The sequence below is a fragment of the Thamnophis sirtalis genome, unplaced genomic scaffold (assembly GCF_051295495.1).
Source record: "Thamnophis sirtalis isolate CommonGarterSnake01/CBP01778 unplaced genomic scaffold, rThaSir2_p1.2 scaffold_5, whole genome shotgun sequence".
Taxonomy (NCBI): domain Eukaryota; kingdom Metazoa; phylum Chordata; class Lepidosauria; order Squamata; family Natricidae; genus Thamnophis; species Thamnophis sirtalis.
Genome location: NW_028261385.1, coordinates 61,968,627 through 61,987,974, shown reverse-complemented (window position 1 = coordinate 61,987,974; position 19,348 = coordinate 61,968,627). Strand labels below are relative to the sequence as shown.

The 19,348-nt window shown below is 34.8% G+C and overlaps 1 protein-coding gene across 1 annotated transcript in view; it reads right to left on the bottom strand.

Moving 5' to 3' along the window:
* The window catches only part of CNTNAP4 (contactin associated protein family member 4), a 294,703-nt gene that overhangs the window by 188,717 nt on the left and 86,638 nt on the right, over positions 1-19,348 (bottom strand). The window contains exon 3 of the mRNA XM_087715908.1: positions 6,352-6,545. Coding sequence (XP_087572034.1) covers positions 6,352-6,545 — 194 coding nt within the window. The remainder of the gene's footprint in view (positions 1-6,351; positions 6,546-19,348) is intronic.

Sequence of the window (19,348 nt, the reverse complement as noted above, 5' to 3'; positions counted from 1 at the left end):
AATTAGTCACACAGTATTGTTCAGACTTTCTACTGCATTTTTTTAAAGAAAAATAATTATAGAACAAAGGAACTGGTTGTAGAAATACTATCTAAGATCATTATACATTTCTTATAATGAAAATGTAAACTTTTTCCTCAAGTTTTGGCCTTTCTCTTTAAGCTATTTTTATAAGAATAGCAGCTTTTACAGGTGCTAACCAAACATTCCTATTGAAGTGAGGTGATTCCATTTCAGTGAAAGATGGTTTATTCCTCACTCATATTTATTATCAATTATACTTTTCTCCTCTCTATTTCACATAAGATTAGTTGACTCAAATGGGAAAAGAAATTCTATTAAAACCTGAGTGGAAAAAAGATGCTTTGATAAAATAGAATCAAATATTTCCCTGACTGATTCTTAACAACTTTTTGTCCTTACTATAGAAGACATTTCTATTGCTACTAAAAAGTGAAGTTTTTCAGTTAACTAACTTCTGGAAGTAGATGTCTCTCTGAAAAAGGAAAGTCCATACTAATTTATAACCTTTAGTAGCTCTACTTAATGATCTAAATTCCAATGAATAAATTTGTAAGCAAAATAATGGATATAATGAATAAAATAATCTTTTTTAAAAAAAACCCATATATGTTAAGTGGTCTCTCTCTCCCTCTCTCTCCCTCCCTCCCTCTCCCTCTCTCTCTCTCTCTCTCTCTCTCTCTCTCTCTCACACACACACACACACACACACACACACACAGACACTACATTAGAGAAACACATTCATATGAATGAATAGACAATATGAGATATATAAACAAGGAAAAATGAAAGCCAAATTCATTTGGAAGAATAACAGAAGTTTTCCTCTTTATAATAATGATATAGCTGCCAGAGAGGAGCAAACCAGTTCAATTTGCTACTAATCAGCAATTACATTCCTCTATGATAAGGCAGAAAAGCAGGAAGTTTGCAGATTTTCAAAAAGCCAGCCAATCACATTTCCTCTAGTAGAATGAAGGGAGTGATGGAAGGATGATGATTCCATCAGGCATCACACTTTCTATGACCAGCACCTTGAAGCGCATTCGGAGACCGATAGGAAGCCAGTGCAGCTTGCAGAGGATAGGTGTAACATGGGTGTATCTAGATACACCCGATATCGCTTGCGCGGCTGCGTTCTGGACCAACTGTAGTCTCCGAACACTTTTCAGGGGCAGCCCCATGTAGAGTGCATTACAGTAATCAAGCCTTGAGGTGAAGAGGGCATGAGTGACTAATCGAAGTGCCTCTCGGTCCAGGTAGGGCCGCAACTGGTGCACCAAGAGAACCTGGGCAAAAGCCCCCCTGGTCACAGCCGACAGATGGTGTTCTAACATCAGCTGCGAACCAGGAGGACACCCAAGTTGCGGATCCTCTCTGAGGGGTGTAAAATTTCACCACCCAGGCTAACAGATGGAATATCTGGATTATCCTTGGGAGGCAATATCAATAGCCACTCGGTCTTGTCTGGATTGAGTGCAAGCTTGTTCGCTCCCATCCAGACCCTGACAGCCTCCAGGCACTGGCACATCACTTCCATCACTTCGCTGAGTAGGCACGGGGCGGACAGATACAATTGGGTATCGTCCGCATATTGATGGTATTTAATCCTGTGCCAGCGTATGATCTCACCCAGTGGCTTCAAGTAGATATTAAATAGGAGGGGGGACAGGACCAAGCCCTGTGGCACCCCATATTTAAAGGGCCTAGGGGTCAACCTCTGTCCTCCAACCAACACTGACTGCGACCTGTCCGAGAGGTAGGAGGAGAACCACCGTAAAACGGTGCCTCCCACTCCCACCTCCCGCAGCCGTCGCAGAAGGATACCATGGTCAATGGTATCGAGAGGTCAAGAAGCACCAGGATAGAGGAATGTCCTCTATCCCTGGCCCGTCAGTGTGACCAAAGTGGTTTCAGTGCAGTTACCAGGCCTGAAACCCGACTGAAAGGGATCTAGATAGTCTGCTTCATCCAAGGTCCATCGGAGTTGAAAGGCCACCACCTTCTCAACAACCTTCCCTACAAAAGGGAGGTTGGAGACTGGACGGTAGTTATTAAGGATAGCTGGGTCCAGAGAAGGCTTCTTAAGGAGGGGTCTTACCACCGCATCCTTCAGAGGGTGCGGGAAAGATCCCTCCTGTAGAGAGGTGTTAACAACCTCTGGAGCCAGCCTCGTGTTACCTCTCTGCTGGTCGAGACCAGCCAGAGGGACACGGGTCCAGTAAGCAGGTGGAGGCACTCACCGCTCCCATGGCCTTGTCCACTTCTTCAGGAGCAACAAGCTGGAACTTGCGCCAAGAAATCCGATCAAGGCCCTCTCCCAACATCTCTGCTGGTACTGTCCTCCTTGTTTTGAGGGGAGCAAGAGACTCCATGGCTAATGCTGCTTCCCTCCTCAGTTTTGAGTATGTCTCAGAGGTGATATTCAGCAGGTTCTGACCAGTTCTGGAGAAATGGTAGCCGAAATTTTGACTAGTTTGGACAACTGGTAAATACTATCTCTGACTGGCCACAACCCCATCTATTCTCTGTCTTCCAAGTCCCAGCTGATGGGGAGGAAATGAGGATTTTGCTGTAACCTTCCCCTGGAGTTGGGAGGGAATGGAGATTTTACAGTATCCTTCCCTTGCCGTGCATACCAAGCCATGCACATCAAGCTACGGCCACAGAACCAGTAGTAACTTTTTTTGAATCCCACCACTGCACAGTATTTAGAGATCCCCCAATCCACATCCAATTATCATTAATAGGCATTAACAGTACTGAGATCCAGGAATTGGTTTAGTCTCCAGTTGAAAACAACTAAATTAGTATCCAACACCCAGGGACGTACAGTCAGGGGAGGCAGGGGAGGCAGAACCTCACCACTGTCATCATGAAAAGAAAAAAATGTAAAAAGAAAAAGACAAGAGCTGAGGTCAGGCTGAGCTAGTTGCTGCCAGAGTCACCGTGGATGACTCTGCTTAGTGCTTAACTGTTTAAAAAAGTCTCTAAAAAAGTGCTCTCTACAGGAGGCGGCAGGAGAATGACGTGCCTCATCTAGTCTGACTTTTTTACAGTATCCTCCTGAAGTGGGGTGGGACTGGAGATTTTATAGTATCCTTCCCCTGCCACACCCAACAAGCCAAGCCCACCAAGCCAGGCCCACAGAACTGGTAGTAAGAAATTTTGAATCCCACCACTGGTATGCCTTATACAAAGTTTCAGAGTAGGGCTTGCTACCAAGAAGTATGAGTATAACTACTCATAGATTAGTGCTCAACGCATGGAACAGTTTTTTTTAATATATATTTGTCTTCACTTCCCTTCCCTTATTATTGTAAGCCGCCCTGAGTCCCCTCAGGGAAAAGGGCGGCCTATAAATGCTAAATAAAATCTAAAAAAAAAATCTACAAAAAAAAAATCATGAAATGTTTCCTTCATTCTGAAACTCTCAAAGTGCTATCAGACCATAACTGTTAATATCACAGTGCCTTGAAATCCAAGGGATATTAATCTCACCTTTTAAACCAATGCCACTTGAAAGAAATTAAGTGAGATAATATATGCAATTGATTTGATCTGAATTTAATCAAATATAAAAGCAATTATCTTTAGAAAGGCCAAGTGGTTTCCTTGAATATATGTATTTTTTCAGTAATCACAGCTGATTCATCAGAAAATTGTAGCATAGTCAAAAGTGTTCTAAAATAAAAAAAGTTACACAAAACATTCCCAAGAATTGTATACCGGCAAATTATTTCCCATTTTTGTTAATAATACTTTAGGGGACATTTATTGCTGCAGACAGTTTAGATGATAATGAATCCAGTCTAGGAATGATTAACAAAACAAAACTGTTTTAAATGGTCCCATTGAAGTTAGTGAAACATACTAAAGCAGAAAGTATATATTGACATTGGGATTTATATTAATAAAAACAATCAAATATGCACTTAGAGTTGTTTATTTTTTGTCTCTGAGTATCTCAGAAAATCGATTAACAAAAGATAGCGAAGCCTAGAATTTATTAGAAAGTTTAATCCAACATAGGCTACAAATATTTCTTTTTTTAATAAAGTCCTCACGAAGAATAATAATTTTATGTTAATAATGCCCAGATGAATATAAATTACCTTCTTTATAACCCATGCAGTGTCATACAGAAAATGTCAAAGTACTCTTTTTAGTTACTTGCACAATCTGATTCACATAGCTATTTTAAGCTCCTTTTCCTATATGATAGCAACCAATAAAAAAATAAGTTCACACAATCATGCATTCACCTTGTTCAGACATCAATAACATGTAGAAATGATCCTGCCCCAATTACAAATTTCTCTATGTCACAATCTAAGAACATCTAAAGGTAATCACACACAAAAGGGAGTAATTCTGTGCTCTGTTGAAACAAGGGGCAAGACAGCTTAAATTAGAAGGAGAATATTAAAATGATGTCGCCTTCTTACCAAGGATTTTAAAATGGACTCTGGATATGATAGTTTAACAGATTCCTGCATTAAGGAAAGAGATTGGTTTAAATAATCTCAGATCACTTTTAACTATCAGCTACAAGTTCTCTGCAAAGTCTTTAAGAAGTAGTTGGTATTTGTTATTAATGCATAATTATTAATTAATGCATGTCATTAATGCATTGATGCTGGTTTGGGTTATCTGTTAATAAAGTGTTTGAGTTTGTGGCAAGCCTCATCTTCAGAGAAAACTCCTGTTGAAGGAAGATCAGGATGACATTTGCTCCCCCCCCCCCCATTCTTGCTAAAGTACTTTTGGTGGCTGCAGACAGAAGAAGAGATTAATGAAAAATGACTACATATATAGCTTTTGGAACTGATATCAGAAGCAGCTTCATTGCCTTCATTATCCCCAATGTTTCACTGGGGAGAAACTATACATACAGAAGAAAACAGCCAACAGTTGTAGATGTATCTTACCAATAAAAATATATTAAAAAATTTGACAATGTCTCTCTTATCTACAGGTATCCTGTTTTGGCCGTGAAAAGAGATTAAAATAATTGATTTGCTAATCCTTTTCTAACCATTCATGTTCTTCTATTTTTGCAATACCATTTAGTTGCATTTAAGTTTTTATTGTAATAACTTTAATTTGCTGTTTTATGCAGTAATTCTTTTAACAATTTGGATCCATTATCCAAATAACAAAGGGATATTATTGACGCTTCTTCTGAAAATTGGTTGTAATTTCATTCCTTAAATTATATAATAATAACATTCAATTATAAATTGTTCCATTCAGTGAGTGAATGTATACATCTTTAAGGGGTTTAGATGTTACATTATCAGCTATTAATTACGCACAATAGCTTATAGAAGAAATGGTTAGCTTATTCTAGGCCTCAGGCCTGATGTATTTTGTTCAGAATTCCAAATGAAGCTAATTGAAAAATATCACAGTAGTAAATTGTTAAGCTACATTATTCAGTCATTGAACTTTACAGATATTATTTTTAAAAAATGAAATTATTTACTAATACATTGCAGTGAATTCAGATATTGTCATTTAAAACTAATGGGGCAAGATAGTTGTGATAAATCCAGTTGTGTATGGATTCAACCCAGACTATTTAAAAGTTTCCAACTTTCACATAGACAATTAACTGTTACAACAAAGTCAATGTGGGAAGTAATCGGAAGGTTCCTAAAAAGAGCAAGCAGAAAAACAAATACACACAATATCTCTCAAATGATATGGTAGAATTTCTACTGCAACAAGGCATTTCAAAATATATGGTGACCAAACACAGATTTAAACAAACTACTAAAATGGATAGTACTCCATATAGCAGAGAAAAATATCTAGGTACGTTAAGGATCCCAATATTTAGAATTAGAGTGATATTGTAAATATTGATAACAATTTGGATTCAAAGAAAAATGAGGCTTTTCCTCTTTATTTTTATAAAATGTCTATATTATTACCCTTATGTTCTATAATCTCTGTTTCACTAGTACAAGGTTTTCAAACTCGATCACACTGTGAGGTATCATAACATATTACAATGTGGCTTTTTTTTTTGCCTTTGTGGAGCTGGGATGGGCGTGGGTTGCATGTGACACATCCAGCCAGTAAGCCGCCAGTTTGACACCCCCACACTAATAACCATCATGACTTCCATTACTAAAGCATGTCACATGCATCAAATTCTATGTAATGTTTGTTCGTGTTTAAAAATGTCTATATTTGTGTCTAATTTGTGTCTACACTTAAAACTGACCGCACTGGATTCTTTCCTAATCAAACATATTACAGGAATGCACCCAATAGTAATTCTGATTAACTGAAAAAATGACCATTAAATAAACATACCCAAATGCTTTCCTCCTGACGATACGGCTTCCAGTTCCTTCCACTATCACTAAACATTAGGAGGTAACTGGTTACCCAGTTTGAGCTCCCATATCCACCTTGTGTAGCAACAGCAGTAATTTCAGTCCTTTCACCAAGATCGATCTGGAGCCATTGGTACTTATTTGATATAAGTGGAGTCCAACCACCAGCGCCTTTAGTGGTAAAAATAAGAAGAGAAAACGAAAAGAAGAATCAGTTTAAGCAAAAGCATGGTGAAGTGAGCAACAACATTACATTGACATTGTAGCTGAACCATACATAAATTCCTGAAAAATGCATATCACTCACTTCCACTCAAATCTGAAAATGTTAACTGAGAAAGAAATAAAGGCAATAGATTAGTAGTGAATAGAAAACTGGTGTCTCCATTAGGCCAGTAATAATCATTGAAACCATCTGTTATTTTGTTTTTAGTCTAATTTTTCTCTGGAGCTCAAAGTGTATAAGGAAGTTTTTTCTCATTTCAAACTTTATTACAATCATGAATCAGAATCAAATAAAAATACAAACAAAGCATCACATATTATTTCCCTGATGCATACCTCAAAAACTATCAAATGTACACTTTAATTACCTTGTCCTATAATGGTAATATTTTTAAGGATATATCCTTGTGGCAAAGTAATAAAAATTGGCAATTAAATAGGTCCATATCTAGTAACTTACAAAAAAATTCTCTCCTCTGTTGCACACATTTTTTTTAAAAAAAGAGCAAACATTTGTGTTAGGAATATAATCTAACGGTTGGGCTGGCAATATATAAATCATGTAACAATGACCTGTTTCTTTAAATCATACTGTAAAATGTGATTGGTTGCTGTTTTCCTCAATCGGCCATAAGAGGGAGCCAGAATGACTGTTAGCTCTCTGTTCGTTAGATGCTGGGCTGATCTGATCTAAGTGTTTTGGAAGCTGGCTGTTAGAAAGTGCCGTGAGCTATTGTAAGTTTTGTAACTGCTAGCAAACTTTGAGTACTGAACTGATTATATGATACTGGACTACATTATTTGGATTATCCCTTAACTGAAAGACATTGATGACTGACTGTCTTATCTGTGTATGACTTGGACTGTTTGATGGACTCTGATACTTCTATTTCCACGAAAGTAAAAGCCTATTTAAACTGCAGTGTCTCTATATGCTGTTTTGTGTGTTCTCCAACACAACTCTCACAACGCTTCGGTGAACGTACTCGCTTTCCCAATGGGGAGCTTACCTAACAATTTGTGTCAGACTGGAAAAAAAATGTTTCCTTAAAAATCAGTTTCACCTGGCTTATGTATGCTTAACTTCTGTGACAATAGTATACTGTTAAACCTGCCTTCCGGAATTGCTAGGTAGAAAGCATTAAAACAAGCTCTAGAGAAAGTCTGTCAATAGATATATTATACAGGAGAAAAGAGTTATTTTGGCAGAATGAAGCTTTGGGTTCTTGAAATGGTTGATTTACTGTGGTTTAGCTCATTTCATTCTGAAGCAGAATATCACCAATGAATTGTTTCCTTGGCCTAATTTAATGCTGATATTAAATAATCTTACTTAATTTTATCCAAACAACAAATTTCCTATGTGATACTTTTGTCTAAGAACGTTCTAAAAGAGAGATGGCTGCTTAAATATGAAGAAACATGATAAATTTGTTCTAACAAAGTAATTATTACTTATAATGAAGGTAACTGATGATGATACTCTATCTCCAAGAATATTATGTTTTTGAAACTCTTAGCACTAAACTATTATAACTATATGGGTTGGAATCACTTACATGATAGAACGAGAGGAACCAAATAAGCACTAAAAAGGATATTTGAATAGGATGCAAACAAATAAAAAGCATCCCTAATTCAAGTTGCAGATTGGTCACTGAGAAGACAGTACACAGCTCTGGAAATTTGATTGTGATCTGTTACAAGATGTGAAGGATTTCGGTTTTAAACATATACCGGAAGCTAAAGACATTTCAGATTCTCCTGTGCATTATTTCTGTTTGACATAATGGATAGTTCTACACAATTTCTGGCATTTACCCAAAATTGTCAGACTGCAGCAGGAAAATCAAAAAGATTATGGCTCCTTGAAATCTCTCCCTCTCCCTCCCTCCGCCCCCCTCTCTCTCCCTTCCTCCCCTCTCCTCTCTCTCCCTCTCCATTTCCCTCTCCCTATCCCTCTGAGTGGGGAGTGGGGTAAGGGGATGCCTGGAAAGTTTCTTATTTTCACAAATACTTATATATTTGTATGTATCATTTGCACTGCTGTGTACCTTGTACATTTATCAAAAATAAATATATTCTACATTTGGTAGTCTACAAATTGACACATGGCCCTGAAATTATAGATTTAAATTAATGGAAGACTGTAATGGAAATTCTGGTTGAATGTTTGGAGAGAAAAAACCACTGACTCTAGTTTGACAGCAGAATCAGTTACTCAGAGGTGAGATCACCTTTGTTGAAAATATTGGAGCAGAAAATACCCATTTATTGCAGATATTTTAATTTGGATTGTTGCATGAATAAGGGCATTGGAAACATGGCATAAACAGTCTCTTTCAAGTCTGATTTTATGGAAATAACTCAAAAACTCAAAAGCAGATAGGCTGAAGTAATACCAGATATTCATTCACCATTCAGATCAGGCAATCACATTTCAGACAACAATGAAGGAATCAGTGATTCAGCTCTACAAAAGTTAATAAAAGATATGTAGATACTTAAATAATTGTTTAGTCAATAAACACAGTCTAAACAATGAATAGCTTTCATATAACAATCAATATACCTCCAAGCCAGATTTTATAAATGGCATGCCCATAATTTACTTCTTAAAGTTATTTAGCTTCAATAAGCAACTTGGAAAAATGAAATCACACTATGTAATGTAAATATTTGCAATATCTTTATCTTATTCTTCCTTCCCCAGGTTAAGTTCAGAAATCATAGATTCATTCCCTCTACCACCCACCCCTTCAAACAACCTACATTTTAGTTTGAGAATGAAAGACTTATACAAAGCTATCATGGCTGAGCTTTTCAGACAAGATTAGACAGTAAAAAAACAATTTCTACAAAGGAAAAGATTTTTTTCTCTATGTTTTATGAACAAGAAAAACACCACAGAAGGTGGGAAAAGAAAAACACTTGCTTAAAGTAGAAGGAAAGAGAAATTGGCTTAACCTAATAGGGAGAAACTTATATTTATGATTCAGAAGAAATATCTGTTCTAATCTTACAATTGATTTCATGCTTTTCTTTCTTTTCATAAATAACCTCATGTAAATAACTCAATAAATTGGACCAAACTTATATTTTTTCAAATATAATTTTAAGTAAGAATTTAATTGTAATAGTAAAGACTAATACAAATTAAAGTTAGAGAAAGAGAAAAAAACAGAAAGAAAGAAGAAAGGGTACAAGGAAAAAGAGAAAAAAAGAGAATATAACAAAAAATAAAATAAAGAAGTAACTTTTAACCTTGATTAGAACAAGTGTAAACAAATTTAATAACTCCTAACCCTTATAAGGTAAAAGATATATTCATCCCATATCTTATTCTTTATCTATAAGAAAATCCATAAAACATCAACTTTTCAATCCTGGTGTCAGAAGAAGTCTCTAAAAGTTTGCCAGAATCTGCAACAAAATGTCTTATTTTAATCATGATTAAATAAACCAAATTTATATTCCTTTCTTTTAGTTCTTAAGATGTGATGGTAATAACATTATCCATTCAGTCCTGTCTGACTTTGGCAATTCTATGGGGCAGGTCTCTCCACATAGTCCAATCTTGCACAATGGTCTGGCTGCTGCCAGCTTTGATGGGGGGGGGGGGGTATCTTAAAACATATTGAAATCCAATATTTTAATAGAACTTTATTTCTCTTCCATTCTTTTTAGCCATCACACAGATTTCTTCAAAGCTTTAATAAACCATCCCCCCCCCCAAGTCATTCACCTGGTTTGTCATTTGTATTCCTTCTTTAATGTTTAAAACTTCAGCCCAGTTTATTTGTAAATGGATCCATTTCTACTTCACTTTCTCAGCCTTTCGTGTATAGTTCAATTTGCCATGCCTCAACCAAGCTTCCAGTCCAAATATATTTTAATAAATTGTCAGAAAATTAAAACAGAATTTTTTTTGTTCACCACTAAAATGTAACCAAGGGATGCAGGAAAGATTAAAAATAGTCTTGCAAAGTCAGATGACAGACAAATCAATAATTATTTCAGTTTCTTTTATATTTCACTATAAATGGCAATCTTTAAATTTAGAACAACTGACAATAAAATGATTTCATTCCAATAGAGAAAATATAAATGCTTCAGAGGTTTTGCTGAAACTCCCCCCTGCTAGCTTAATTTATACTTTCATCTTAATTTGGATCAGATACTTAAAAAAACAACACCCTTAGGATAGCATAGAGTTTTGTGTTCATCCAATGTTTGAAATATTATGTGAATCAGCTATTAAAAATCTTGGAGTTGTTTATTTGTTTTCCCCAAAGACTAAAATTTCTGCCAGTGTGCAAATAGATTAAAATCAATATGCAGGTGCTTAAATAAAAGATGCAGAATACATAAAGGAACTGTATTTCCCACTGTACAATGTACTAAATCTTTCCCTACTGCATTATACATTTTGTATATCTCTGTATTTTGTTTTTCTAAATCCAAAGTATTTCACAACTTTTACTCAAAACAAAATCAATCAATGGCACATTAGATAGTGAGAATGATCTAAAAACATTGTCCTAGTCCTTTTTGCTGGCAGGTCACTGCATATCTATAGAAGACTTGCTAACTTCGTTGCAATGGCCATCGTTGGATTTTTTTAAACCGTTTCAATATCATCAATATATTTTTATGTAAATCTTTTCTAAAATATTTGATTATCTATTTTGGCTTTCCAGATATATATACATACATACATACATACATACATACATACATACACACACACACATACATACATACATACATACATACAATACATACATACATACAATAAATGTTTGGTTTTTCACTATAAAATCAATTAAATTAACTATAAAATCAAATAATCTTGCAACTAAGACTAAGACAAGAAATGGATAAATAATATAGGTGAATAAAAGAAAACATAAATAGGACTTATAAAGGAGTTAAATCCTATGCAATAATATTACATTACCACAATTATGTATCAGATCCTCAACAGCCACTTTGTTTACTATACATAAACAGATTACTATTTAAGTATAATATTATCTCTCATACATCATGTGAAAGGGAGAAAGTCCTATCACTGATCACATCAGACAGATATATATTACTTCAGTGGTTTTAAAATTGCTACCTATCAGATTAAATTTTTTACCACTCGGAATTTTAAAAAAATCCAATGAGGAAATCAGTTATATGTTTGCCTCTTAGCTAGGTTGGGTGTATCCATATCTAACATATAAACTTTTAGTATTCTGCCAATACTATCTCATCAGAATATTGATTAGGCTAACTAAAAAGGTATATATTATTTCAGTTTTGATTCAGGAAGGCTGCATCAAATGTTTCAGAAAAGTGTGCATGCACAAATGAAGAATCTAGCTTTGACCCATTTGAGCAATCCATTTTAATTGGTATGATTTCTTTAATTCTGTGCTTGCATTCTCATATATTCCAAAGCACTTCTGAATTAAATCCAAAATCCTGCACAGGCTAAGTTTCTACGTTTCCAGAGATGGAGGAAATAATCATTTATGTTGTCTCTAAAGATCAAATATAATCCCATATCAACAATACTTAATTTTGATTCTACGTTGAATCCACTAATTCTGTCTCAAGACTCTTTAAATTGTTGAACTCTGGTTTTAATTCCCAGATGTACTACCCCCACTCAATTCTCTGATTTTTTAAAAAGACTTTCTGTGTTTCTCAACCTTGGCACGGCTGAGGAATTCTGAGAATCCACTCATCTTCATCTTGTCAAAGTTGAGAAATTCTGCCTTCCTTTATTTAAAATTCTGGTAAATTAGACATACTGCATGCTTTTCTATTGCTTGCACTGGTCATATTCCCCAGATAGTTCCATAGACTAACATGACTATGATTATTTTTCATTTCCTCTATCTACCAGAATCTCATTCTGATCACAGGACTTTCCCAACTGGGATGTCTTGTTCTTTAACTAGACATTTGATTGGCTAAAATCAAAACATCTGCACAAAATGACTATTTGATCACTGGCTATTGTGACTAATGCTGAGGATATTGGTTGCAGTAGTTAGCATTGTTCATACAAGTATTTCTAGTTGTAATTTACTTGAGTTGGTGCACAAATCTAAATGGAATGCAAGAGCAGAAAGGAAAATTACGACCGTGGGTTATATGTTGAATCTGTGTGTTCTTTCAATATTTCCATCCTGAATGAATAGTAGTAGTCAAAGTTCCACTGATTACTTGATTATTTGATAGTACTAAGCTGAGTGGGTTGCTAACATGTTGATTTTTTTTTTGTATATCCTAGCAAATACTTTGTTAGAAGAGTAATACTGCAATAATTTTTTAAAAATGGTTAAATGATTTCTTATTATACTGCGATAGTTCTCAACTTACCACAAACCATCTAGTGACTATTTGAAGTTACATCACTGAAGAAATTACTATTATGACCATTTTTAACACTTATGACCATTGCAGCATCCCCATAGTGATGTGATCAAAATTCAGAGAGTTGGCAACAGATTCATATTTATGACGGTTGCAGTGTCCTGGGATAATGTGATCACTTTTCTGACCTTCTAACAAACAAAGTCAATTGTTAATGACTCACTTAACAATTGTGTCAAAAAAGATCATAAAATGTGGAAAAAATTCACTTAACAAATATTTCACTTAATAACATACATTTGGGGTTCAATTGTCATCATAAGTTGAGAACTACCTGTATTGGTTACTGAAGTTTGCCCAACATTTGGAGAACTGTAGCTTCATGTTATTTCAAGATTTTTGGATGGTGTTTTTTTCCCCCCCGCATAAAGATTCTAATTGTCCTTATGAGTATATTTAAGATATCAAACAGTGCAATCTTGTTATATCAGATTTGGTGTCATAATTTGCAGACAATATATCACAAAGTCAGATCTAACCTTCTTTAAATATCATATTTCCATATCTGGAAGAGCATTATTGAATAACCTTCAATTGAGAAACACCACACTATTTGCTTCATCTTAATAGTCAAAGAAATAAAAATGTAACCTATACATGCCTGATCCAGTATGTGAATACTTGTCCTACTTGTGTGCACAGAATAATTGAGACATTAATAAAGCATTTTTTTTTTACTCCTGAAGACTTTCCCACTCAAACAAGAATCGTGTAACTATATTGTAGTGGGATCTATATGAAACAATGGCTGACAGTGTACATAAAAAGAGCAGAGCTCCAGAAACATTACAAAGAGCAATAAAAACTATTGTGAATTGGGCAGGTTTTCTATCAGAAGAGCACAATAAAGTAGAATGAATTGAGAGCTAAGCATTCTGATTTAGAAAGAGCTGAATGAACCCTATTCATATTTCACTCCACTACTGAAATTGTCTTCTGCTGCAGAATGGATGGCTTAAACATGGCTTTGGCAACAGCACGTGCCATCTGGTGAGAAGAATGCAATTGCTTTTCATTAAGAAAAGGATCTGACCACCATAATCTATTATCTCAAGGTTGGAACATTGACATCAGTTCTATGTGGAATTTCTCTGGCCAAATGTTTGAAATCTAAACTTGGTTCATAGCGTAGCAACAAAATACTATTTTTTTCTAGCATATTTGGAGTTAGAGATAACACCTCAATTCACAAAAATCCAAAATTCTTTGTTTGTTTGTGTATTATTATTTTCCACCTTTATTTCTTTTACAAACAACTCAAAGTATCAAACATATCCAATATACCGTTCTCCTACTATTTTCTCCACCACAGCAATCCTATGAGACTGAGAGAGAGTAACTGGCCCAAGGTTACACAGCTGAGTTTCATGGCTAAGCAGGAACTAGAACTCACAGTCTCCCACTGTATAGCCACTGTATAGCCTAGATAAACTGGCTATATACTATACCTCAAAAATCTTGGAAATCACCTTTTTTTAAAAAAAAAAAGAAACATCACTGAATGTGAATGTCTTTACCAGTTAAACTTACATGCTATCTATTTGAAATAGGTGATTCAAAAGTGTGGAGCTCATGTCCTTTGGCAGCCCTAAACATCTTTCAAAGAATTTTAAAAATTAATTTTGTATTAGATAAGGGTTTTTTTTGCAAAGTAAAAACAATGAAAATTTAAAGAAAAAAGAAAGTGAAGTGAAGAGTAAACGTAAAAAAATCAAAACTGCAAAAAGAACGAGGTAGGCTGGGGAGAAGGCGGGGCTTAGCAGTGAGAAGATGGAGTTTCAGGCTATTCCTGAAATTCCTCTATTCCGAAGGATTTTTGGACGGGTCGTTGGACCCTAGCTGTCCCGTAGAAGACAGTGAAAGGTGAGGGGAGATCCAGTGACCTCAGAGACGATCGCAAAGTCTCTGGGGGGCGAGGAATTAACCCCTCTTGCCAACTCCTTTCTGGATTAGCTTATGCTAACCGAAACTGCAGGTTGCCCCTAAGAATGGTCTGAGTGGATTCACCTGGTAAGCTGATTTTATTACTCAAAGAGAGACGGTCCGCACTAAAATGTAAGCTAATTGAAACCAAAGAACAGAAGAATCCAGTGGCGAATTGGCTTTTTTTCTTAATGGATTTATGCCTGGTGGTTACTCTATTTCTTAAATGTTTTGAATGCTGCTTACGTGGATAAAGAAAACTTTCCTTTATTTCAACACCCCCTCAGGCTTCCCTTAAGCGGGCTGTAAACCAATTTACTATAATTTGGCTTCTTATAACTTGACACTTTTATTGCTTGGCTGTGTTGGTCTAAGATCAGATAAGATTGTATAGCTCTCAGCGTGTCTTCACTTGTGAATATCTTCTGCGTCACATCATGGCGTCTGTACTTGCTTCAAGTGATTCATTTCAAAAGATTTTTTCCGCTTTTCAAAGGTTGTTTGATATGTATGAAAAATCTGAAAAAGAATCTGAAAAAAAATAGACTATTTGTTGTTTTTAACACTAAAATATGAAGGAAAGAGTCAGAGTGTTGAATGTTTGAATGCTCCTGAAATTCAAATGAAGAATGTTAGAAAGGAAGTTTTTCAACTTGCTGACAAGCCGAGCGTCTGGTTCACTTCGGAGGCAGAAAGAGAAAGAGATGCAAGAGGTGGAGCCATACAGAACATTTATTTCAAAAGACAGAGCGTAGAAGGAATGAGAAACATTAAAGAATCTGTACTTTATGAAACATTATCTGCAGAATTTTTGACACCACCCTTGAAGATTCAGGACAAATTGAGTGGAATAAACCAAGGACAAAATTATTACATCAGAAGCATCCTAAGCAAAAAGGTGCGAAGATATTTCTGTTTGGACTTGCCTATAAAAACGTTTGGGGAACTTGTTTTAAGAATGGTAAGAGGACTTTGCTATTGGAGAGACATAGGCTGATAGATTGAAGAATACAATTGAAAATTAGCTAAATCTAATTTCTCTTATTTGTAATAGATATAGCTGAATAATAATTGATATTGATAGTAATGTATATAATGTGGAGTTGATACGATAAATAATAATTGGATATGAGAAAGGAAGGTTGGAAATATTTTTGGATTATATATAAAGGGTTTTAATTACAATAATTATCACTATTATAAAATAAAATATATACAGTTAAATGTTAACTAATATGGGGAAAATGTTATGATATATGATATAACTATATAGAAGGGAGAATGACAATAAATTATACTGCATGGAAGATGGAATTTCTGGTATTAAATATTATGGATGTTCAGCTAAAATAGGATATGAGGATTTGATGTTAATAGAGGATTTTACAAACAAGTAATGAAATGTCAGCATGTGGCTATGGATTAATTCTTTGACATAGTTAAGGATGAAGGATGTTTAAACAACTATAGTCAACTAAAAGTGGAGGTATAATGATGTTAATATGGTAAACATTTGAGTTAAGATATTTGAATTAATATGAAATAATGGAAGAGATGCACCAAAACATGTTGTAACCAGCTGATATACTTTTTCTTTTTGATAATATATACCTGTGTTCGTTTTTTTTCTCTTTTTTTTGTTTTTGTTTTTTATTCCCTGCCTTGTCTTTTGTTATTTTTGTCTTTTTTGCTCTTTTTTTGTGTTTTCTTTTCTTTTCTTTTTGTGATTTTTTCTTTTCCCACTGGTGTGGGTATGTATTGTTTAAGAATATTATTATTATCAATATCTTTAAATAATAATTATAGTCAAATGAAAATGGATATATGATGATGGTGATATGTATGAATATCTGAGTTAAAATGCTTGAGTTATGTTTGTTGACTGTGGAGGAGATGTACCAAAGCTTATTTGTGACCGACTGATACACTTTTTATAGCATGTAAAGAAAGATGTTGTACTTGTTTCAAATTAAAAATTATTTTTTTTAATATATATATATATATAAAAGAACGAGGTAGGAGAGAGAGAGAAAGAAAGAAAAAAAGAAGAAAAAGAAACAAGATTCAAAGAAGTAGCTTCCAAACATCTTTAGAACACTCATCAATGCATTTATAATTTATCTTCTCTTTCTAAGGTTACATCCTGGCTCTTTTCTTTCAATATTATTACTTTCTAATAATCAATCCAATAGGTCCAAGTTGAATTTTTTCCTGTTTTCAGCAAAACTCCATAAAGGGTTTCCAATCACTAACAAATGTAGTTATTACATCTTTCAAAAGAATGTTTATATGGATTGAAACATCTCTTTCAAAGTACAAACTGAATTAGGTTTGCATAAGTTAATTGCAGCAAGGATTTTATTGTTTCTCACTAGACATACTGTTTTGCTCCTTCTTTGATAGAGTTGACTAACCAAGTTGTAGGAATATTACGGTATATTTTAATATCCAAATTTTGCATTTTAAAAGTAAATCTGATGTAGAATTCAGTTCCAACTAGAAACAATTTCTTCACTATAATTTAACATGGATTTGTATATCATCCAAACTTTGATTTTTTTCTGACTACAGTATATTTTAACTTTATAGGATATTCCACCTAGTATTGATTCAATTTATTATACATTTTAAATTTTGACAGTGATTAATACAATTTTAACCATGACTATTATTATGTATTTTTTTTTGGCTAGACCTCAATAACAATTCTCAGTTTTTCTTTTAAAAAAGCAACAAAATATAATATATATTTCATAAGTAATTAATATTTTATACAACTGCAATCTCCATTATATTTTAGATCGCATGTTTACTGTACTCTGGGTGTTATTTTTATATGCCCTTTTTAAAAATCTTTCTTTTATTTTTATTTTTTTATAACCTTTTCAAGGTGGTGAGGATGAAATATATATGCTATACTATAGTACACATTTCATTCCAAATCTAGAAAAAAGATTAAAAAGAGAATAATAATATTTCCATATTCTGGGTATTATTCTGATAGAATCCAATTATTTTTGTCTACTAACTTGGTGTTTGGCTGTCTGTATCAAAGCTCTGTGGATGCCAGTATCCATATGGAATTGACTAATATTTCCAGATGATAACATTACCATGAAACAGCTATTATCATAATGGAGTGTTACATGGAACATAAGGGCAGCTTCTATTTGTTTAAACGTAAATGCTATAAAATGTTTAACACTACCATTCCCAATCCTTTACATTCTGACAATGTCTATGTTTGCCTCAGTGGTGGGATTCAAATAAATTAACAACCAGTTCTCTGCCCTAATGATTTCTTCCAACAACGAGTTCACCGAACTGCTTAGAAAGTTACCAACCGGTTCTCCTGAAGTGGTGCGAACTGCCTGAATCCCATCACTGGTTTGCCTTGTTGAATATTGAGTTGGGTGGGAGTTAGGAACCACACCAAAGCTACTATATTCTGCTATTTTATTATTTTTATTGCAAACTGAACCTTTCCCATTTGAAGGGTAATTTCAAAACAGAAACTTTACTGGAATTTAATAGCTGAAAATACGTATTTATTTCCTCAAACGAGTAGCAGTAGAAAAAAAAAAGGTCAAATATAAGATTCTTTCTACGAGCTCATAACACAGCTAGATCAGAATCACCTAAAACACAATGAGAAATATGACAACTACATGATAATTACAGGTAGTCCTCATCTTATGACTACAAATGAGCCTGTGCTTCTGTTGCTAAGTGAGACAGTTGTTAAATGGATTTTGCCCCATTTTATGATCTTTCATGCCACACTCATTAAATGAATCTGGCTTTCCCATTGATTTGCTTGGCAGAAGGACACAAAAGGTGGATCACATGATCCCGAGACATTGCAAATGCCCTAAAGCCAGTTGCCAAGTATCTGGATTTTTATCATGTGACCATGATGGGGGTGGTGGTGCTTCAATGGTCATAAGTGTGCAAAATGGTCATAAATCCAGTGCCTTCATAACATTGAACAATCACTAAATGAACTGTTGTAATACCTGTATAGAATTTCCCTCGAACTGTCAGGAAAATCAAATATATCAACTCATAATAAGGAACTAAAGGTAAGGGTAAAGGTTCCCCTCACACATAAGTGCTAGTCGTTCCCAATTCTAGGGGGCGGTGCTCATCTCTGTTTCAAAGCCAAAGAGCCAGCACTGTCTGAAGATGTCTCCATGGTCATGTGGCTGGCATGACTAAACACCGAAGGTGCACAGAACGCTGTTATCTTCCCACCAAAGGTGGTCCCTATTTTTCTACTTGCATTTTTACATGCTTTCAAATTAATAGGTTGGCAGAAGCTGGGACAAGTAACGGGAACTCACTCCATTATGCGGCACTAGGGATTCAAACTGTTGAACTGCCAACCTTTC